The 22,848-nt window shown below is 44.6% G+C and overlaps 3 protein-coding genes and 2 long non-coding RNA genes across 5 annotated transcripts; 1 reads left to right on the top strand and 4 right to left on the bottom strand.

Moving 5' to 3' along the window:
• Positions 1–23: 23 nt before the first annotated feature.
• LOC111835061 (heterogeneous nuclear ribonucleoprotein A0-like) lies at positions 24–1,660 on the bottom strand. The gene has a single exon (XM_023794979.2). It carries the CDS (start codon positions 1,575–1,577, stop codon positions 684–686), a length of 894 nt encoding a protein of 297 aa, XP_023650747.1. The 5' UTR covers positions 1,578–1,660; the 3' UTR covers positions 24–683.
• Positions 1,661–2,678: 1,018 nt separating this feature from the next.
• Positions 2,679–12,328, bottom strand: LOC140593288 (uncharacterized). Its single transcript, XR_011993557.1, has 3 exons — positions 12,196–12,328; positions 6,712–6,793; positions 2,679–6,364 (listed from the first exon to the last, which is right to left on the bottom strand). It is a non-coding gene; the product is annotated as an uncharacterized lncRNA (long non-coding RNA).
• LOC111835059 (heterogeneous nuclear ribonucleoprotein A0-like) lies at positions 7,380–9,081 on the bottom strand. Its single transcript, XM_023794977.2, has one exon. It carries the CDS (start codon positions 8,999–9,001, stop codon positions 8,078–8,080), a length of 924 nt encoding a protein of 307 aa, XP_023650745.1. The 5' UTR covers positions 9,002–9,081; the 3' UTR covers positions 7,380–8,077.
• spdl1 (spindle apparatus coiled-coil protein 1) lies at positions 11,688–22,380 on the top strand. Its single transcript, XM_023794974.2, has 12 exons — positions 11,688–11,858; positions 12,861–13,030; positions 13,208–13,384; positions 13,670–13,864; positions 16,040–16,189; positions 16,293–16,391; positions 16,498–16,608; positions 18,259–18,399; positions 18,585–18,685; positions 18,896–19,083; positions 20,004–20,268; positions 21,866–22,380. Exons 2-12 carry the CDS (start codon positions 12,869–12,871, stop codon positions 22,026–22,028), a joined length of 1,752 nt encoding a protein of 583 aa, XP_023650742.1. The 5' UTR covers positions 11,688–11,858; positions 12,861–12,868; the 3' UTR covers positions 22,029–22,380.
• On the bottom strand, positions 20,193–22,843 carry LOC111835063 (uncharacterized). The gene is made up of 3 exons (XR_002836145.2): positions 22,813–22,843; positions 21,806–21,880; positions 20,193–20,417 (listed from the first exon to the last, which is right to left on the bottom strand). It is a non-coding gene; the product is annotated as an uncharacterized lncRNA (long non-coding RNA).
• Positions 22,844–22,848: the final 5 nt, after the last annotated feature.

The following is a 22,848-nucleotide window of genomic DNA, read 5'->3' as shown; positions in this document are numbered from 1 at the left end:
AGCATCCGATGGTAAAATACAGGTTGGGAACATTAAAAATTTTATTACAAGCCAAAATCATCAAGGTGTACAATACAATTAAAATCACATTCCACACACAAGCACGGGTCTCGCGGATGGGGGTGGGAGACCCAGAGGGGGGAAACGAAATCACATTACAAAATAAAAATGAACACTCACATAAGCATCAGGGCATGGTGGGTGCCCAAAATAACTTACTCACAGCAAAAACAAAACCGAGGATGAGTATATTTTGAACACATTTCCGTTCCCCTGAGTTTGGTACGACTAAAGCGAATTTTAGAAGTCGCATGATACGATACAAGGGATTAAATTACAGTATGTCGCCCTACGTTTCGGGGCTTATAAAAACGACGAACTAGAGCCATCACAGTTACAATCTTGACAGTATTACAGGAAGTTTAAACTAACTACAAAATGTCCGTTCAATAGGCGTCACTTGGAAATACTGAGGTCGGGAAGCGAGGAGATGAACATGGAGTCGCACGTCCTTCCCCGGGCAGATACAGGTAGTGAATACACCGTGTGTATCCGGATCGGCACATGTACAGGTGTCTCCTTCCCTCCTCGCACGCCGATGCATTTACAAGGTCCATGTTCAAAATCTGTAGGTCCCCAAGCAAAGTCCCGAACCGTTAGTGGACGTTACCAAGTGAAAATGACTAATAGCTACCGTATCCACCCCGACCGTAGCCACCGCTGCCACCTCGGGAGTAAGGTGCGCTGCTCCTGCCTGAATAATTCCCCCCTTTCACTGCGCCGTATCCGGAGGACTGCTGAGCGTAGTCGTCCCCAAAGTCACTATAGCCGTTCCCGTAGCCGCCTCCCATCTGGTCACCGTATCCCCCTCCGTAGCCTCCCTGGTTACCATAACCACCGCCACTGCCGTATCCACCGCCGTATCCTCCATCGTTCCCCCCGTAGCCGCCATAGCTGTAGCCGCCTCTTCCGCCTCCGTAGCCATTTTGAGACCTTCCCATTCCCCGTCCGCCGCGGCCCCGGCTCCGACCACCGGCGGCCTGCATCTCCTGCTTGGTGAGGGCTTTCTTCACCTCCACCTTGTGTCCATTGATGGTGTGAAACTTGAGCACCACCGCTTTGTCGGCCGAATCATTATCATCGAAGTAGACGAAGCCGAAGCCGCGCTTCTTGCCGGTCTGCTTGTCGCTGATCACTTCGGCCTTTTCGATTGCGCCGAACTGGGAGAAATACTCCTGGAGGTGCTCTTCCTCCACGTCGTCTTTCAGACCGCCGACGAATATCTTCTTCACCTTGGCCAGGGCCTCGGGTTTTCCGGCGTCTTCACGGGCCACGGCCCGCTTCAGCTCCACGTTGTTGCCGTCTACTACATGCGGCCGGGCGGCCATGGCGGCGTCGGCCTCCTCCGCGGACGAGTAGGTCACAAAGCCGAAGCAGCGCGACCGCTTCAGTTGCTGATTCTGGACAACCACGCAGTCAGTCAGCGTCCCATACTGCTCGAAATGCTGCCTAAGTCCATCATCTGTGGTCTGCACGTTAAGGCCCCCAACAAAGAGCTTACACAGTTGGTTAGTCATGACTTGATTAAACCGCTTTTTCCCGCAGCAATTCGAAATGCTCGCCGCAGCTGCGGGTTTCTTCTTTTGAGAGAATCGAGGGCGTTTCTGTCCTGCGTCACGAAACGCGTCACTTACTGCGATTGGCTGCCACCGCGCGGCTTCGAGATCTTCAAACAGATTTAAATGGTCGCATTAGCGTTCGTTACTTTCTTTTATCCCTCTTGGTCGAGTATCTCCATTCTTCTCACTGATACGATACCCACAATATAGAATACATGGTTTAAATAAAGAAAAAAACCCGCAGAGGTACACTTACCTTCTTCTCGGTCTACTTAAAAATATTCATATCGAAATGGCTACAATTACCTATTGTCCACAATTGTGCTCATTTTTTACGTTACTAGAAGCGCGTGCGTATATGTACATACGCAGCATGTACGCAACATAAGCGCATTTTCAGTGTAGTCATGTTTATCCAATTTGTTTGTTTAAAAATTGAACTGAACCCTGACAGTGTATATTTAAACTATAGAGGAGCAAAAATCAATCTGGACAGGCACAAGATAGCCAAGTCAGTCCCAAATACTACCAGTTTATTTTACACATTTAGCAGACATGATCTAGAATATAATTGTGAAAGCAGGGACAGCCAATCCCTGAAGTAATTGGTGGTTAAGGGCCCAAAAGTGAAATTATGCCAGCTATAAGACTTGATCCAGCAACCTTCCCATTTGCTAAAAAGATTTAAGATACACAAAGATACCTAGATACAATATAAAATTAAATTATGTAATCATTTGAAGAGATTTTCTCTGATTTGTTGAGAAAAACATCCACAATAATAAAGGTGATTTTCACCTCACATATACATGGCTCTGGTTAACAGACGAATTGTAACAGTGCATAATTATTTTTAATGTGCAATAAACTGAACAGTGCATTTGTTATAATACAAGCATGTAGAATTAAAGTTTAAGCTCAAATGAGGTCAGCACTTAAAAGTTGATTTTAAGGCAACAATTTAAAAGGTCTAATACAAATATTTGAGTGCTTATTCTTCACATTACCAGGCCTAGTAAATGGTTTCCATTTGCCTCAAAGGGTAATGATTTCATGACGACACATTTGATGAATTTATTAGGAATTGCATTTACAAACTGTGACATGTATCTCAAGAGTGGACATTAAGTACACAATAAAATTGAAATGTAACATCTTTTCTACTTGACAAACAGATTTAAGAATTTTAGGAGACAGTGCACTGAAAACAATAATGCTTGAGAGAAGATGAAAACAAAAGACAATCTTAAATGTGCCACTGGGAGACCCAATGTTCTTGAACGATCTGTTGATAATCCTTCAGATATAACAGAAAATTTTTGCTCCTGAGGTGTTCCAGACTTTGATTTAAATATTCTACGCAGTAAAACTGCAACTCATCATGATTTGATACAATTAAAAAAAATACTAATGGGAAAAGAACCCAGGTGGAGCTTGTGTTTTTCTACACCAAGTAGTTCTTGGTATTTATTGAAGAAAATTACTGAAGTATATCATGAAGGTTTGGAACCTGTGGATGCTGAGCAACCATAAGACATCCATATTCAGTATAGCATATGAACCCAAACACTGTCATGCACATCCTGCAGGCAGAATCTTGTCTAATCATACCATAACAGGTGGCTCCCTCTCAGACACAAACCCAAACCTACACACAGCCCTGCAGCTCAGCCTTCAAGTCTCCATTTAGAGGCCAGTTCATGGAGCCCACGCTGAATCATGACTACATACTCCCAAGCAACACCCTTCTGACTTCGTCTGAGCTACAACAATTCAAGACGGTACATATTTTATTGCCCATCTATGCAGTTGCCTTACGCCTGCGTAGTTTGGAAATCTTTTTCACATCCTCCGAGTGTTGTGTGGGGTTCTTCCTGCAGATAGTTAGGGCTAGGGCACATGCGCCTTGCGATGGAGTGGCACCTCATCTTGTGCCCTGTCCGTCCTGGGATGGTGCCCAGAGCACCATGGTGGCTCAGCACTGCATAACTGGTCAGAATCTTGTATATAAAATTCATAAAAATTACCTACGTAGGAAAAACACACTGCTTCACCCATCTTTAAACTGCATATTCCAGTTAGGTTTGCCAGGGTTTCGGGAGCCTATCCCAGACAGCAGGGGGCAAAGGGTCCATCACTGGGAACAAACACACATGCATAAACTGGCCAAATCAGACCCACCAGCTAGACTGACTTCATATCTATGAATGGAGGGAGGGAACCCATGTCACAGGGAAAACATGCAAATTCCATACACAGAGACATTCAAACCAAGGCATCAGTGCTACACCCTGAACCACCATGATGCGCCAAACAACTTCCTGTTATCCCATTTCACCACCATTTGAAGTCATGGACCTCAAAATAACGGACATAACGGATTTTAATCCAGGACCTTGTACTAAAGATGAGATTCTGCTTTAACCTAAATAAAACAATTACAGAACCCTATACAGTACCTTTAACACACATACTTCAAAATCTGTACATTCCGCATGAATTTGTCAAAAGCACCTCAGTTGCACTACGTGTTTTTCTTTAAAAAATACTCTTACCCCAGCTAAGCATATATTTATGAAGCAGACTGCTGCTAGTTTATGGGAACTGTGATTAATTTCAATATGTACAGATTAAAAAGCATCACAAAAATAGGCAGGCACTGTCAATGCTAATAAAGGCAATTACAGACATGCCAAGATAATTCCACATGAGAAATTAAGTATCAAAACTGTACCTATACCCTGTATGTACCTTTTAATATATACTGCACATTGACCTGCTGCTGTTCGCAGAAAACTACCTCAATCTTGTATTTTGGACACGTCTGCTGCTAAAGTTACAGTATAATACAAAATTCATTCAAACTAGCACCGTTACGGTTTTGTCTTGCTTGTATTGTAGCTCATCTTTCTTGCACTTTGTGTAATTGTCCTGTCTCCATTTGGGTAGTCTTGTGCCGTTTTAGGTTGTGTTGCACCACGGCCCTGAAGGAAATGACAAACCTACTTCACCTGAACGTACATCTGTCATGAAATAATCCTCAAATGTTACATAAATCAGTGATCATTGTACTTAGAAGTCAGGTAAGGAGGATTCCTAATGGACAATCATGACTTCTAGCTAGTTAACCCAACTAAAAAAATATAAATTAAAATAAAAATCATGCTTTGCGGAACACCCCCAGTGGTGAGAGATGAGCACCACTCAGCTTGAGAAATCTGCTTCATCAATTTGGAAACCTCCCAGGAACCAGGTTCACTTTTTGGCCTTCAGTTCATGTCTAACTTCACATGAACACTGACACAAGGGAACTGCTGATTCATGTTACACCCTGAGAGACTCAAGTCTTCTCTACTGCGTGTATACACCACAACAGGCTCCACACTAGGGTTGGGTGCCATCAAAAAAAATAAATAAATAAATGGTTCATCCTGAATAAAATCACACGAGTCATCCAACACCCCCTCCAATACACGACACCAAATGGAGCACTTAAATCATGTCGGGAAGATGCAAAAGCAATTGCTAAACCTGCATTAAAACTGGAGAGGGGGACCTTGCTATTTTTTAAGCCTCTGTGGAAGTGTGGAAGTCAGTGGGCCAGATTAGTCTACGTGTATATCAAAGTACAAGTGTCCGGACTATTTTCATTATGAGAACTACTTTCATAGTTATGTCAAGACCAACCTGGAAACATGTGACAATATACTGTTCAATCACGATTGAACACTCCTGGCCTAAAGCAATAGTTCACAAAAACTTACAGCAAGCTCTAGCCACATACCACCATTAAAACTGATGTCCACAAACACCAATAACTTTGCATAACATGCATCTAGGAGGAAAACGTTTCTCAGATACACAGGCTAGAAGGCTGAACTGAAAGCCAATGTACAAAGCTTTATCTTTCCGTCTTGTATGTAGCATGTAGCCCCGAGTCTTCTCCCCTGACAAAGGTGATAATCACTCGCCAGTTAGTCAGCTTTGAACAGACACAGGGTTACTTGTTACTTACCAAAATTGTCAAATAGCCCAGCCCTACACCACACCTGTGTGCACTGAACTGCTCTCGCTCGGAGAGATCATTCGCAGACACACAAGACTTGAACCAACGTGAAATTAAAAAGGAAAAAATCTGCTAAACTAAAGTCACATATTTTTTTAAAAAGTGTGGGGGGGGGGGGGGGGTGAAGAGATCAGACTCAGTTGTAAATGGGCTGATGTAATGAAACTGGTTACACTAAAACACAACATACACACAAACACCATGAACTGCGAAGCAGGTTATAATTAAACACATGACATGCGTGATAACACTTGCATTTTGATAAGCACATTTGACAAAAACCAGGCACTCATAAGACTTAGAATCCATAAGTGAATGTTTTTATAACAGGTTGATGCAAGTAACCCACTGGTGTTTGACAAAACATTTCCATTTCATTTTGCGTCCTGAGCAGTTGCTCTAAAGCACAGCAGCCACATAAACTTTACTCAGTGTAGACTAAAAGTGTGATCAAACAGCAAAGAATTGCACTCCCTTTAAATAGATCGTACTGCAATGTCAAACCAGGCTAACTAAGAGCCTATGACTGAAAAGTAACAGATTAAAAGGTCATGCCATTCGAACTGAAGACTTCATTGATTTAAAGGATCCATAAATCACAAATTTAAGACAATTCAAGAAGTATTCAGAAGTTATTCAGTCTGCGGCAAGTGGTGGATCAAGACTGATCAAACTGTTCCTGAAAGAGAAATAAAAAATTAATAATTTGGTCTTTATTGCACACATGAAGACAGGTACTACACTGTGCTCTGCTTACAACGTGATCCAAAACAGAGGAAACCATGTAACTTAAGTCTATATTGTAGCAGCAAACCTTTCAGTCCAATAGGGACCATCACACAAGTCTGACATCATAGCAGCTTACATACACAAGTGCGAATCATGTAATAAACTGACTTACCTTCAGCAGTAATCAGAAGCAGCTTATGAAACTAGTTCTAATCCATATACCTAATGCTTCACAGCAAGTTAAATCATTTCCCATCCCCCAGTCTCTAGCCTACCTGCATGAATGCTCCCACTTACCAAGGCTGCAGTGTTTCGGTCACACCTAGGTCCGCCAACAAGGCAGCAGGGACCAAGCCATCGAGATCAGGCCTCCAGTCACCTGGAGACAAGACATCAGCAGGTTGAGCACAAAGCAGAACATAGGAAAACCAACCATTTTCACCCACTTAATCATAATGAAGTTACAATCTAAAATGCAAGTTATTGACTGGTGTTTTAGTTACATGCAAGCACCAAAATAAATTCTGAAGTTCTTAGAACCAAGAAGTATTTAGAGACAACGAGTTACATACCTAGTTTTGAAGGATGTCATCCTAATGAAATATCTGAGTCCTACCACAACCCCCAGGTACTGAACACAGCCCCTGTATAAACTGCTATGGCTATTTTGGGGTACGGTACCAACACCTAAATACAGGGATCAAAAATGCAAGCCCTCCGTTAAGATGTAAGAAACAAGTCACAGTTTATCCATGCAATGTGGATAGCACAGGAGCACAAGGATCCAGCCTCCAGATGTGATCACCTCAACAGTACGGACGAAAGCCACAGTTCTGGCTGGATAGCTGCTGGATCCATTGGGCAGCAGTGCTGTTAGACCTACTTTCGCAGGATTCCTACATGTAAGTGTGCTATAGACGTTAAACCTGCAAGTTATTTGCTTCATAAAGAGAGACAGTAAAACCTGGAGTTGCACTTCGTTTTTATTTTAAAAGGTAAACATACAGTTGCATACCAATGTTTAACAATGCTAAGGTGTTTTAAACGGCAACAAGATTATACAATATACATGAAAGCATTTTGAGGGATGGGGGAAAATAATCAGCTCAGCCTGGCGAGGGCGAATGATCCCTCATCACTAGTCATACAACATTTGGCAAAGAGACATCCGATGGCACTGCAGCTAAACGACTGCGGTGAACTTTACAAGCATGAAACTCCAAAAGTTTTAACGCAAAGTATTCAAAAGCATATATATTCGGCCACATGGTACCAGCCGACTACCGCTACCGAATCCCGGCCACATTACAGAGTTTAAAAAAGGAATCTTGGTAAAACAATAGGTATAAAACCCAAACAAAAGACCTGGGCTAAGTTTCGCCACTTTTCAGAACATGTTTGATTTTTTAAAAAAAACTTCGTCCACATAGCATAATCAAATAAGTGTTTGGGGGAGTCTGCAGTGGGGTGGTCTTAGAGGGGTGGTCGTGCGTGTCTAGATTTCTGGAAGGGCGTCTTCCTACCTGGAATCGGAGATGTTCTGCGGGGGGGGGCATCGCCCGCTACGCAGCAGCGGTCAATTTGTGTTCAAAAGGTGGTCCAAGGTAGTGGCCATCATCGGCGCCAGGGGTGTTCCCGGGCCCAGTCTCTTTCAGGGTTGGATTCAGTAGGAGCCGCCGTAACCCCCTCGGCTGTAGCCGCCACCGCCGCCCCCTCGGGAGTAAGGCGCGCTGCTGCGGCCGGAGTAGCTGCTGCTGCCTTTCATGGGGCCGTAGCCGGAGGACTGCTGGCCGTACCCGCTGCCAAAGTCACTGTAGCCGTTCCCTCCACCGTAGCCGCCCATTTGATCGCCGTAGCCGTAGCTGCCGCTTCCTCCGTAGCCACCACCATATCCGCCCCCACTGCCGTAGCCCCCGCCGTAGCCACCGCCGTATCCTCCATCGTTCCCCCCGTAGCCGCCATAGCTGTAGCCGCCTCTTCCGCCTCCGTAGCCATTTTGAGACCTTCCCATTCCCCGCCCGCCGCGGCCCCGGCTCCGACCACCGGCGGCCTGCATCTCCTGCTTGGTGAGGGCTTTCTTCACCTCCACCTTGTGTCCATTGATGGTGTGAAACTTGAGCACCACCGCTTTGTCGGCCGAATCATTATCATCGAAGTAGACGAAGCCGAAGCCGCGCTTCTTGCCGGTCTGCTTGTCGCTGATCACTTCGGCCTTTTCGATTGCGCCGAACTGGGAGAAATACTCCTGGAGGTGCTCTTCCTCCACGTCGTCTTTCAGACCGCCGACGAAGATCTTCTTCACCTTGGCCAGGGCCTCGGGTTTTCCGGCGTCTTCACGGGCCACGGCCCGCTTCAGCTCCACGTTGTTGCCGTCTACTACATGCGGCCGGGCGGCCATGGCGGCGTCGGCCTCCTCCGCGGTGGAGTAGGTCACAAAGCCGAAGCAGCGCGACCGCTTCAGTTGCTGGTTCTGGACAACCACGCAGTCAGTCAGCTTCCCATACTGCTCGAAATGTTTGCGAAGACCGTCGTCGGTGGTCTCAACATTAAGGCCACCGACAAAAAGCTTACACAATTGATTTTCCATGTCTCCGGTTCTTTGTCCGCAGTTAAGCAGCCTGTCCGATCAGCTCTCTACCACACAGCGGCGGGAGTGAGCACGAGTATCCGCCTTTAAAGCCACGTTTACGTCAAAAAAGACGCGCGCAACCTATCACGGCAAGTCCCGCCACAGCTCGCGGAAGCGATTTGTTGAGCTCCATGTGACAGGGGCCAAGCTGGATGCCGTATACGGAGACATAAAAAGTATACATAGACGATGGTGCAACTGTTACTATCTGCGTTATTACTAAATAAAACCACTATAAATTCCATTCTCAGAACCAAAAAGCAATGGTCTCAGTTTTACTCATATTCAAAATATGTTACAATTTAAAAACACCCCCAATATCAACCGTACGTTATGGTAATTAAATAAAAAAAATCAGTTCTATTCATTTAACTGATAATTCTTATAAATATAAGCGTATAACTGTGTTCAAATACAGTTGACTGTACGCCCAATAAGGCACATCGTCAATAAACTAATTGTTTAGTTCAGATGTTTTGACAACTAGGCTATCATTTTGAGAATTCCACATATCACAACAGTCCAGGGCTGCGTTTTGCAAAACCCTCGTAGTGCTACGATCAAGTAACTTCAGAGAGATCATTCAAAATGACGACCCTTGGGTAGATTGGGTCTCTGTTGATCTGAAATGCTCTAGACTCTCAAATGACAGCAGACGCATTTCAACCAGTTCACACGCCACACCTTGTGTTCCTCACGCTGCGAAGTAAGGGATAACGCCGACCAAGCTGCCCCTTTAAATAGAATTAATAAACGAGGTGCGTGGCAAACGGAGTGGAGTTTTCCACGGAGCTCATGACTGTCCCGAGTTAATAGCCACCTACCAGTCAATCATAAAACATCATTTCTTGTTTCTGGGTAAATTCCAAAATAAGTTACGTGTGATCCCGCTGCAATCACGTTATTACATGGATGCGCATAAAGATGAAGTGCAGGAAAGGTGGAAGGGTACGAGCAAGATGAATGCGGTAGGTAGGGCCCTCAAGGCTCACGTATGGACTGTGAGACAGGTTTCGCCCCTAATGTGATCTCACTCTAAACATCCGATGAAACTTGAGGGCCTTGCAAATGCTTGTGCATGTCATGAGAAAACAAGCGAATGTTCTCCCAACTGGTCAAACAGATCAACTAGATTTTTGGTAAAGAGGAGAACTCCATGGCTCTGGTGAACAAAATCAAATGTCAACAGTTCAAAGTATAAATAAATGCACAATCTAGATGTTTGGTGGATGTTTTCTGTAGCTTGCTATCTCACACCTCATATACTGAACGAGGGTGAGCATTTTACTACTTCAGTGTCCGCTTTGATTTGAACCAGCAACTTTTAGATAATTCTAGTGGGACATTTCCACCCCTCTTTATTTGCCCATGAAATTGTAAGGACTATTGAATTTGGTAACCAGAGATATCACATATTCTGATGTTGCATTGGAACAAGTAACCATGAGATAGCGAAGTAATTGGTTGTGCTGACTTTGAGAAAACAAGGCGTGAGACTCTTGATAGCTCCTATTTCCACAACAACACAAAGACATCATCAGCACAAGGCAGGGAACAATGTAGGATGGGGCACCCACCCATCACAGGGCCCATTCACACCCCATTCACACCTATGAGCAATTCGGCAAGTACAATTAACCTCAGCACGTCAGGGGACCAAAGTACCAGGAGGAAACCCCACGGCGACACCATGAAAACTCCACACAGGTGAAACTCTGGTGGAGACTCAGACCCTGGTCCCAGGGGTCTGAGACAAACACTGCTACCCACTGCACCAGCATGCCCCCGAGGCACTGTGATTAGACAGCCTAAACCTTGCTAACAATGCATTTAAAACTTGAAAATAAAACCTCATGCAGACAAATTCAAATTTCTACATTATCATTTTTTAATTAAATTAAATTCAATTTGTATTGTCGTTAACTCAATGAGCGGGCACATGTGTAAATGAAAAGTGAGTTGTGGCTTCATCTGTACATGCCAGGCGTAGGGGGACAGGAAAAGTGGAGGGATACGTACATTATACATAAATTATACATCCATACATACATAAATTACACATACATCACATACATTATATATAAATTATACATGCATACATAAATTACACATGCATTACATGCATTATGCATGTTATCCAGACATACATAAGTTAAATGTACAGGCTAGACACAGATATGCATATTAACATATAGATACAGATATACATATCAGCATATGTCTCCGTAGATGAGGTAGTGTCTGAGGTACTGAAATGGAGCTGAACAGTGCATGGTAAACATAACTGACATAAGTTATGACAGATGAAATAGTACAAATGGCGTGTGAGGGTTTAGCTTTTTGTGAAATGACAATGGGGGTATGAAAAAACTGCTAAAAATTGTATAAGTCATCTGCTACTTGTCGGCCATATTTGTTCTTCAAGGGCCCAGGAGGATTTTCAGTTTTATTTCTGTAGTATTTTAGCCAGTTTTCTTATTTGGATATTTGTTTGGTTTTAATCATAAGTAATAGAAATGTTTTATTTTACAGAGAAACAAATCAGTTTTAAAAGTGTTGCACTTGCAAAAAAACAAAACAACCTGCTGTCAATTCTAAAGCCACTTACACAGTTCAATGGCGACGTGCTCTCACGCCCGAAACAGTGAAATCTCGCGTGATTCGTGCACGAACTGGAGCTGAATTCAAATGATGTGAGACCGAGACCGAGCGCGGGCGAGGGTGCGCTGGACTGCTGTTGTAGAAGTAAATAGCAAGCTATCTAACTAGCCAGTGAAATTAACGAATAGTTCGCCCCGGACTCAGTATTGTTCAGGTATTATGCTGCTAGTCTTTTCAATATCTTATCGTTTGTTCTTACTAGAAAAAAGCTTGGAATCGTTAGGACATAACTTGGTTAACTAGTTAACTAACTGCTAATAGGAGGAATTGTATCAGTTTTTGTTTAGGAGCCGTCCTACTAGTTAATGTAATCATACTATATGTTAATTATTTATATTTACCCAGTTCTTTTGTAAGTCTAAGTACTCGATGTTAATAGCTTTAGTTCATTTGTTGTTGCGGATGTCTGATCCAGTGGCCAGCATACACAGGACGCTGAAGTACTCGGTCTTCTTTAAGTTAAAACAACTGTTTTTAGAATGCGCACTCACCTCGCTTACCGTGGTGAGTTCTCACGTATTCCTGTTGTCATGGGAACTCGTCCTCTTGGTGCAGCCGATCAAAGCTTGGCAAAGAAACATGCTATTTTCACCATCATCCCCCATTAGTCTGCCCGCTGGAATATTTACTTGTTGCATGTCTTCCATTTTGGCCCGTAGAATTGAATGAATTCGCGTTATTGAAGAGTTTTAAGAATTTTTTTTTTTACAGCTTGTCAAATGCGTTTTAGTGTGTCTTATGCTACATGTTCTAACCAAAGTGTTGCAAGACCATCTTTACATTGTTAAACTCTGTGTATACTCTGGAAATGATTGGTTACAATTAGTCATTGCTGGGATCCAGCTTCTACAGTCTGTAATAGGTTTGATTATGCTATGCAGTTATTTGCAGCCTTGATGCTTCCTGGCCACTTTATATATGTCCCCCGGTCTTTGAATTTTTATATACCGTAAACAGTAGGCTATTTGGTCCTAGCTGGAGGATGTACATGTTAGAGTAAACTGAAATATTGCAGCATTCTTCATCAGAGATGGCAGAGACACAGAAGTTGTGGTTTTTCCTTGTTTTTTGTTGTCCTAGGCATTAGCGTAACAGCGTGTTAGGTGGGTGCACGCTGTCAGGAGGTTCTGAAAGCCAAAGTCACTACTTCTTTCAGGCATCAAGATGTCTGGAGACAGTGAGGTCCAGCGGCTGCGATGCAAGTTGAAGGAAGCTGAGGAATCTCTACAGAAAGCGGCCCAGTACGGTCTCCAGCTGCTGGATGGGCAGCTGGACCTGCAGAACCAGCTGGAGGAGCAGCGTGTGGAGATGACTAATACCTTAGAGGTGAGCAGTGGGCCATTGTCATCTGCTTGGTGAATATGTCTGGCCCATGCTCTATATTAAGAGCTGTTGCTAGGTGCCCTTTCAGTTCTTTTGAGGATGGAAGTGGGATGTAATCCAGGCTCCTGGAAGCCAGCAGCAAACATGAACACTGTGTGACTTGCGTTTCCACCAATGTAGGCCCTGGAGCAGGAGAAGTACTCCCTGCAGAGGGAGGTGGAGCTGAAGAGTCGCATGATGGACAGTCTGAGGTCCGAGCTTGAGGCACTCAGGGGTCAGCAGAGGCTCATGTTGGAGAAGCAGGAGGCTCAGTTGGAAAGGGGCTACACCTTAGAGCTCAGCGAACTGAAGAGCAAGGTCAGGAAGCTGGCCGACATCTTGTTCAGAAGAACTTCCTGAATGTATTTTTATAATGAGGAGAATGTGAAAACACCCAGAGCATGTAAAATTGTGTATTGAGGGTGTATTTCTCATGGCTTGACTATTGGAGGAGGTGTTTTCTAGTCCTTCAGCTTTGTTTTTCATAAGGGGGACTGTTCTATTGGGGTAATTGACTCAGAGAAAATGAGGGGGAACAGCAGAAACAGTCATTGACTCATGTTGCAGCTTGTTGAGCATGTGTGCCTCTCACAATGAGCTCAGGTGGACAGGCTGATGGCGGAGCTGGACGAGGCGCGGCTCAGCGAGAAGCAGCTGAGACACAAGCTGGATCTGCAGGCGGAGACCCTGGCCAACAGGACGGAGGAGCTCCGCGCACTGACGGAGCGTGCCCATGAGACCATGTCGTCTGAGGTGCTGGAGCTACAGGTGGAGAGGGCGGAGCTGGTGGCCGCCAAGGTATGCAACTCATGTCACATGACTGACGTCACAGCGACGTAGGGATACCATTTACCCACATTTTTGTGTATATCGTGGTTTTGGGGCCATGGTCATAAGGTTTCTGTATCCTTATATTTAAAAAATACAAAATCACACTTTAATTAAACAATTAACATTCCCCCCCCCCCCAAATAACCATATACACTGGTCAAAAAAATTTAAGGAACACTTTTTAATCAAAGTATAGCATCAAATCAGTTAAACTTCTGTGATATTGATCTTGTCAGTTTCAGTAGCAGAGGGTGTTTCAGCTGCTTTGGTGTTAATGAAATTAACACAGGTGCACTGGAGGGGCAACAGTGAGACGACCCCCAAACCAGGAATGGTTTAACAGGTGGAAGTCACTGACATTTTCCCTCCTCATCTTTTCTGACTGTTTTTTCACTAGTTTTGCATTTGGCTACAGTCAGTGTCACTACTGGTATCATGAGGTGATACCTGGACCCTACAGAGGTTGCACAGGTAGTCCAACTCCTCCAGGATGGTGCATCAATACGTGCCAGAAGGTTTGCTGTGTCTCCCAGCACAGTCTCAAGGGCATGGAGGAGATTCCAGGAGAGCTGGACAGTGTCGTAGAAGGTCCTTAACCCATCAGCAGGACCAGTGTCTGCTCCTTTGTGCAAGGAGGAACAGGATGAGCACTGCCAGAACCCTACAAAATGACCTCCAGCAGGCCACTGGTGTGCATGTCTCTGAGCAAACAATCAGAAACAGACTTCATGAGGGTGGCCTGAGGGCCCGACATCCTCTAGTGGGCCCTGTGCTCACTGCCCGGCACCGTGGAGCTCGATTGGCATTTGCCATAGAATACCAGAATTAGCAGGTCTACCACTGGCGTCCTGTGCTTTTCACAGATGAGAGCAGGTTCACCCTGAGCACATGTGACAGACATGAAAGGGTCTGGAGAAGCTGTGGAGAATGTTATGCTGCCTGTAACACAGTTCAGCATGACCGGTTTGGTGGTGGGTCAGTGATGGCCATGGAGGGACACACAGACCTCTACAGGCTAGACAACGGCACCTTGACTGCCATTAGGTATCGGGATGAAACTCTTGGACCCATTGTCAGATCCTACGTTGGTGCAGTAAGATGAGAGTATGCAGGCAGTTCCTGGAGGATGAAGGAATTGATACCATTGACTGGCCCCCAAGCTCGTGTGATGTAAATCCAGTAGAACACCACTGGGACATTGTTTCTTTTTTCACTTCGATTTTCGGGGTGTCTTTGAATTCAGCCCTCTGTAGGTTGATCATTTTAATTTCCATCAAACAATGTGGCATCCATTCCTTCCTAACACATTACCCAGTCCATATCCTTATAGAAATCCAGCATGATTGAGATCCCCATTGAGATCTGATGTATTTTCAAAGTGTTCCTTTAATTTTTTGAGCAGTGTTTTTAGCTTGGTAGCAGCATGTTTACTTACTCGGTAGGGGTGTCACAGTCCACAATATATCATCTAACCATTCGGTATGATACCGCAGTATCTCCTATACTGTAAGTACCAGCACAAGATTTGGTGTGTTTTTTCCCCCCCAAGAAAAATCCATCTAAAACACTGGAATTGTCTGATTTTCGAGGGCTACAATTTAAACGTCATTAGACAGAAGCAAATGGCGTACTGAACCACGATGCATACCAAACTGTGGGCAAATGGTATCTTTAGACTCATGTTTTTCACAGCTCGGTACTGCTAGACCAATAGGTGGCTTGGTGATGAGACACAGGATTGTAGCCTGAAGGTATCTTGCAGCCTCAGGATGTTTGGAACATCTATCTATCAATCAATCGATCAAGCAGGATCCCTAACCTGAATTTCTCTCGTAATATAGCTGGTGTCATCACACTGGATAGAAGCATCAGCCATGCGAGTTTTCTGTTCATTAAAATGTTTGCATAATAATATAATGTCTAAATATGTCTAGGTTATGACAGGTGTGAATTCTGCGAATGGGGACATGCATGTATGTGTTATGTTTCTGGTGAAGCATGTCATTGCATGCAGCGTGGCAGAGACCATTGAGCATTGCATGCAGCGTGGCAGAGACCATTGAGCATTGCATGCAGCGTGGCAGAGACCATTGAGCATTGCATGCAGTGAGGCAGTAAGCACTGAGCGTCCTCTTCTCCCAGGTCACTTTGGAGCGTGAGCTCCAGGAGGGGCACTACAAGGAGCAGCAGCTGGGGCTGGCCAATAGCAACCTGCAGCAGCGGCTGGCACGGCTGACCGAGGAGAAGGAGGAGCGCGAGAAGGAGGCCGTATCCTGCTTCAACGCTTTGGAGGTTTGGGATTCCCTTCCTGTCAGGGATTGGGGGCTGGAAAGGATCAATGCCACTAGACATGTTGACGGGTTGCTCATGTCTGCCATCTGTTGTCGTGCTGCAGAAAGCACGTGAAACCAACCAGGACCTCCAAATCCAACTGCACCAGCTGCTGCAGCAGGCCCAGGACCCCAACAGCAAGGGCAACTCTTTGTTCTCTGAGGTGTGCATTTTTGTAAATGGACCTCAGAAACTGAAAAGTGTCTTCATGTATGCAGACGATGGCACAGATGTCTCTGGCCTGAGCTGATGCCTCTGCTGTCCCCCAGGTGGAGGACAGGCGGGCTGAGATGGAGAGACAGCTGATCAGCATGAAGGTGCAACATCAGTCTCTGCTCAAGCAACATGCCTTTTCCAGACAGCAGCTGCAGCGTATGAAGGTATGTTCACCTTCGCATTCTGAGCCGCCAGCGCTTGATGGGTCAAGACTTCTCACAATGCTGCGGCAATTCACGTCGGTCTCAGTCTAAATATCAGTTATTCCCTCCATTCATCTTCCAAGTGCTAATGCTGGTCATGGTCTTGGGCGTGCCTTGGAGGCTATCCCAAACAGCACAGGGCTATGGTACCTCATTGGCAGGACGTCAGTCCATCAGCATACACACGCACGGTCATATACTATGGGCAATTTAAAAAGCTGTTAGTTAGTAGGGCCTTAGCTGACTCAGAATCTTCTCAGTCGAATCGAATCCAGCTGTTCAATACGAATATTTGACCATTTGTCCCTCCGCCCTGCTTGTACACTGTCTGGCAATTAGAACATCCATTGGCATGAATTTCAGTGATGATTTCCACTTGCTTTCAGGCAGGTCGACTACAAAAGCCCGCGCTTCCGCTTTGTTCTATGTTTACGTTATGGATTTGTTGGAATAATGAGGCAGGCAGCACACATGCATTTCTGCTTAAATCAAGCTCTTATAATCTCATTTTTAAATTAATTAATCTTTTTATTTTTTGACACGCGCACACTGCATGTGTCCCTCCCCAAGTCCACGTAGTAGCACAGGGCAACAAACAACCACCAGTAAATCACTTTGAAATTATATTTATTTTGGCATGTTAAATTACTGCCATTTTAGGTCTGTTTCTTTCTGTACATGCCATATAAAGCACAATATACACATCTTTAGGAGTCAAACCCAATTTCATTTAAATAAAACTGCAGCGATATCCTACCTGATTCTATGGCTGTGAATATTCTGCTGGCCTGGTGTTGAATGCACAGAGGGTGCTTCCAATAAATCAGAAAGAGAGTATATACTTGACTGCATTTTTTTCTTAAGTTTTTACCTCTTTATTATCACCCAAAGAAGCAGCCAAATTGAAATTGAGTACACAGGGGTTGGACTGATAATCACAGCCTCATCTATTGCATGCAATTCAGAGAGCCTGTAATGCAAAACCGGAACCTACCAGTTAGCCGGAACGCTGCTTTGTCAACCCACCCGATCCGCAGGCCCACCCACACATCACTACTGCCCAAATGATCGTTAATGTGGATTTTTTTTAAGCAATCACCCTGTTAGAATATAAAAATATATCCATGGTCCCCCTCATTTATTTGACATGCCATACTTTTTGTAAGCTTCTGACTGTTATCGTGCTGCTGTAATGAACACTGACTGACAAAAATAGGAAAACAACTGTTTGACTTTAAGAATCACAGTGGACTCAAGGGACTCTGACTGAATATTTGAGCCCTACTAGTTAGGGCTCGAAGCATGTCATTGCATGCTTGGACTGTGGGAGGGAACTGTAGAACTCTGAACAGCACACGACATTACTCGCTACATTAAATTTTTATATTTCCTTTGCAAACACTTGTGACATACAGTTGAGGATCAGTGAGCAGAGTCAGCTAGTCCCTGTAGCAGTTCGGCCCTGCTCAATGTCACACTGCCAGTTACAGGATCCTAATCCACAGAGCCTTATGCCACCCAGTGTAGCAGTTCACTTCTGGTTCTAGTTGTACTGTAACTTCAAATGTAGTTTGGAAAGTAGACGTATTCTGAATCCCCCCCCGACACCAGGTACAGATTGCCACCCTGATGCAGCTACAGGGGTCAAGGGCGGACCCCGGACAACTGGAGCGACTGCAGTCCATGTTGTCCGAAAAGAACAACGAGATCGAGGCGCTTATGGTGAAGGTGCGCCGTCTGGAGAAGGTCGAGGTAAGCCCGCCGTGTACGGGAAGACTATGTGGACCCGCTGTCTCTTTACTCATGGATGCGATGGATTTCAGCGTGTCATCGTTGAGGAGGTCCTCACCTGTTTTGGCAGACACCCTTTGACTAGTAGTGCCCTGAACGGGCACAATTCCTGGTCCGTTTTAAAGGCACTGTATATGTGCATTTAGATGGCGGTGAAAGCTCAGCCGTCCGGCATGACTGGGGATGCAGAGAGCACAGACGGCACTTTCTACACTGACCTCCTTAAAATGCAGCTCTCCAACTCTCAGTGAGTACATTAGTGGTGCTGCATGGCAGACTATGCCACTGAAGATGGACCTTTGACGTCGGCTGTCAGATTCTATCTGTTGGCATTTTAGAGTCACTGTAAGGACTTCAGTGTGCACTTGGACTGTTGGTGGTAGTGTTTTTGCAAGGAGAATTGTGTCTGTTCTTTACCAAGCTGTGCATTGGGGGTTGTGTCTGTGCATGTTTGAAGGAAAGATGCAGAGCAGCTGGGGGATGAGCTGTCCCGTCAGAGGATGAAGGCTTTCTCAGAGAGCCAGAGGGTGCTGGAGCTGGAGAGGAAGCTGTTTAGCACTGAACGGGCCCTCAAACTGTGTCAGAGCACCAACATCAAGCTGCAAGTCAAACTGGACGAGCTGCGTCTGCAGTACGAACCCAACGGTAACCCATCCATTGTTTGCACTCATCTGCTGTTAAATCAGGCTCAGAAATGAACCTTTTCTTGGTTCTTTTCTGTTCATTTTTGTGAAGGACATGCTGGTTGGGCATGACGCCAGTCTGGGTGTCCCACCATTGTAAATCTTACTGAATGCTATTCAGTAAAGATGAAGAGTGAACCTAATCCATTGGGGGGGTGTAGCAGGGTTTCCATGAGTCCTTAAAAAGTCTAAAGTCCAATAATCTGAATTTTAGGCCTTAAAATGGTTTAAATACGAATACGAAAAAAAAAAATTAATTACAGAACGATTCATAAGTTTAAAATCATGCACCACACAAGTACAGACTGTAAGCTAGTGAGCACCCTTAATAGGCTAAGATATATTTAAACAAATTTGTCCTATTATAGGTTATGTACAGCAGGGCAGAGTCCTGCATGGGTTCGGGTACCTATAGGTACCCGACAGGTAACCCGCAAGTATTGACAGAGCAGGTGAAAAATATCCTAAACTTTAATTTGCGGGTATAGGCACAGGTGGAAATTAATAGGGCACAGGTGCACTCCAGTTCTATATGGATTTCTCATTTCTTAAAAAATGGGCCTAGTTAAGAATTGAACAGGGGGTCAATTAATTATTTCCCTCAGGGTCAAATAATTATTACCCTTTTGCAAGAAATTTTGGAATTTTACTTCACATATTTTTTTGCTGTATGGATGTGAAATAGGTCTTAAATTGCAATCATAATGGTCTTAAAAAGGTCTTAAAATGTCTTAAATTTAACTTGTTGAAACCTGCAAAAACCCTGTGTAGGTCTCTACATTGTGGAGGTTTTTGGTTTCTTTATGCAGAAGCAGAGTTGCAGCTTTATCTGGGCAAAAGCTAATAATAATAATAGTGCATGTCGTCTGCAACTGTCACCAGAGGTAAAAAAGAGCCAGGGACAGAAGCGTCGACATGAGAAGCTGCCAGCGGACGCCCCCGAGGCCCCCCCAGTGCCGGAGAAACGGGAGGCCGAGGCCGTGGGACGCTCCGAAGGGAGCCCCGAGGAGGCCACCGCCATCGCAGCAGAAAGGCCACTGGCTACCCCGCTTCTGCCGGCACGCGCCACCAAGCCCGGCCGCTCAGCACGCGACACAAAGTGCGTCCGCATCTGTGAGGAAACCAGCACCATTCCAGATGCTCCCAGGTCAGTTGCCGCCTCCTCCTGCCGGCCCCTCTCACTTTTCCTCCGCTGCATCAACTCCACCTTCTTCATCCTCTTCCTCCTGGTGGGCTTCGTGCGGACCCTCACCCCTCGTCTTCCGTTGCCCACGTTGGCACTGCCTTTCAGGAAGTCTGTAGCAAGGAAAAACCTTTCCTGACATTCCATAGGAGACCTCTGGGACACTGCAGTAATCTAGTATGGAGTCTGTGTTTTATAACAACAATCATATGGGAGCACAAATAAATTGTAACTTTTCCCTCTACTCTGTCGCTTTGGATAAAAGCATCAGATAAATGAGTTAAATGTAAATGTGACATTACTGTGTTAATGCACTGCACTTAATCATAATTTTCCTACATGGCTTCTAGCTGCCCTCTGACAATTTTGTGTAGTACATAACAATGACCTAAAGGGGGCAGCCTTTTATAATACAAACCTCAGTCCAGAGGTATTCAGTTATATTTTGAAAACCGAACTGAAGCAGAGATGTTGATGCGTCAAGTGGGGAAAGATGGATGAATGTGATTTGAATGACCTGGAGCAGTATGATGTGGCCATAAAGTAGGTGGTTTAACTATGGAATTATTCTTTTTGGGGTGACATGGTAGCTCAGTGGGTAGCTCTTGGGTGCATTTGGAATTTGTATGTTCCTAATCTGTTGGAGTGAGTTTTTCTCCAGATACTCGGGTTTCTTTCCGTGTTTCCAAAAACGTGTAGCTGAATCGGTGTCCATGTTTTCCGCTACATGCGAGCGTGTGGCCTGTAAAGGTCTGGCACCCCATCCAGTGTGCCCAGTGCTTCCTGGGATCGGCTCCAGGGCCACCTCAACACTGCATTGGATATGCGGCTATAGAAGATGGATGGACTTGTGGTTTATTCTTTTAATAGGACTGACTCGTAAAAATATGAATAAGGAGATGTCTATACTAGTTTTTCCATTGTTTTGGTCAGTATTGTATGTATGCTCCTCCAGCACCAGCTGTGTATAAGGTAGGGTGGGTGGTAAGATATTACTTGTCACATTTATGGAGGACAAGTACTGGAAACAACAAGCGGGATTACGATAAAGAAACAAAAGTGAGATGCGGGAATCTGTGGTAGCTACAACCAGCATCAAGCTGGCTCTTTTTCCCCTTGTTTTTGTTGTTCTTAAAGGATCTCCTCTGTGTCTGCATGGTTTTAAACCTGTTGAGTGCTTGTGTGTCTATCATTTTGACTTTATGCTTAAGAATATGACATTTTCATACAATGTGAACTTGATCCGTAAAATAAATGCCTGTAAGCTGTGCAGTGCTCTATCCGTGCTGAGCAGTGCACATGGTAAATTCTGCAGTAATACAAATGCATACACATGTATTGTCAGCTGACCTTCTGTTTAGAATTAGTGTCTCGTTTGATCTATTGGTTAAAATTAGGCTTGACAAACTAAAGCAATTCAAGGGAAGTGTTATTGTCAGCGACAATGTATTGTGTTGAATAGCACTAGGTAGCTGAGGCTGCGTATGCGTATGTAGCATACCTCAGCTGCACACACATGGTCCTGGTAAAGCTGAATGCCAATCGGATGGTTTGCCTGTAGGTCTCCCTCAGCTGACTGCACAGTCAAGACAAAGAAGGCGGAGGTGGTGATAGATGTGGGAGACGAGAACAGGAAAGCAGAAAGGAAAAAGCACCACAAGTCCCAGGGGGCCATCCATGTTGCCTCTGAGCCCACCATGGAGGACCAGTGTGTCCAGCAGTAGGGTGACCTGCTTGGCAACCTCTTTGTCAGTGCTCACCTCTACCAGGGACCATCATTGCCTAATGGTGTTCTGCTGTATTAACTGTGATATTAAAATGTTTTGTAATGTCATTATTTATGTTTTGATTGATTGTAGCTAAATAAAAAAATGAAAAATGTTTCCTTGTTAATGCCCATGTAAATCACATCTCCAGGGTTAGGGTTTGAGTCACCTACAATAGTCCTATCGCCACCTGGGTGTATGTGGGTTTTGTGTTTTATGTGATCGTATGAATTTGTCTAGGCACTTTGATTTCCACAGTCTAAAAGTATACATTATCTTCACAATAAAAATATTTGAAACCCTGAAGATATAGTTCATCTGAATGGTACATAATGTGTGAGAGCTTGGGAGGAGTGAAAATGTGGACGTGTGGGACTCCCTGAGGATAGAGAAACGCTGACCTATTGAACAAATCTGGGGAGTTTCCTCCCAATCCATTTCAGGGATTAAAAAAACACATTCCGTGCTTTAAAAACCATCTGTCTGTGCCGAGGTATCAATAAACAAGACAATTTAAGGAACTGAATGAACTAATCAATGCATGGATGTGACCGGCTTCACTTAGAAAAAACGAATCATTCACGAACAACAAAAGTTTAATAAATACAGGAGATACAATGAACTGTCTAAAAATTAAGTATACGAAAACGAAATGAAACAGTGGATGAACTGATGCATTACTTAATACTACTACTAGGGATACATTTTTGACAGCAACGGAAATCACTTATTTTGTACGTACTGTTTTAGAAGTAGCGCCGCAGCCAATCAATGATCC

This window comes from Paramormyrops kingsleyae, chromosome 10 (genome assembly GCF_048594095.1).
Source record: "Paramormyrops kingsleyae isolate MSU_618 chromosome 10, PKINGS_0.4, whole genome shotgun sequence".
NCBI classification, from domain to species: Eukaryota; Metazoa; Chordata; class Actinopteri; order Osteoglossiformes; family Mormyridae; genus Paramormyrops; species Paramormyrops kingsleyae.
The sequence above is the reverse complement of the archived record's forward strand: the minus strand, read 5'-3'. Positions and strand labels throughout refer to the sequence as shown.

Bases quoted from the DNA above. Each gene is read 5' to 3' on its own strand.
- LOC111835059 (XM_023794977.2), bottom strand. From the start codon at position 9,001: ATGGAAAATCAATTGTGTAAGCTTTTTGTCGGTGGCCTTAATGTTGAG.
- spdl1 (XM_023794974.2), top strand. From the start codon at position 12,869: ATGTCTGGAGACAGTGAGGTCCAGCGGCTGCGATGCAAGTTGAAGGAA. The intron at 13,385-13,669 runs GTCAGGAAGCTG...CAATGAGCTCAG, and splicing joins TCAGCGAACTGAAGAGCAAG to GTGGACAGGCTGATGGCGGA. The intron at 16,190-16,292 runs GTTTGGGATTCC...GTCGTGCTGCAG, and splicing joins CCTGCTTCAACGCTTTGGAG to AAAGCACGTGAAACCAACCA.
- LOC111835061 (XM_023794979.2), bottom strand. From the start codon at position 1,577: ATGACTAACCAACTGTGTAAGCTCTTTGTTGGGGGCCTTAACGTGCAG.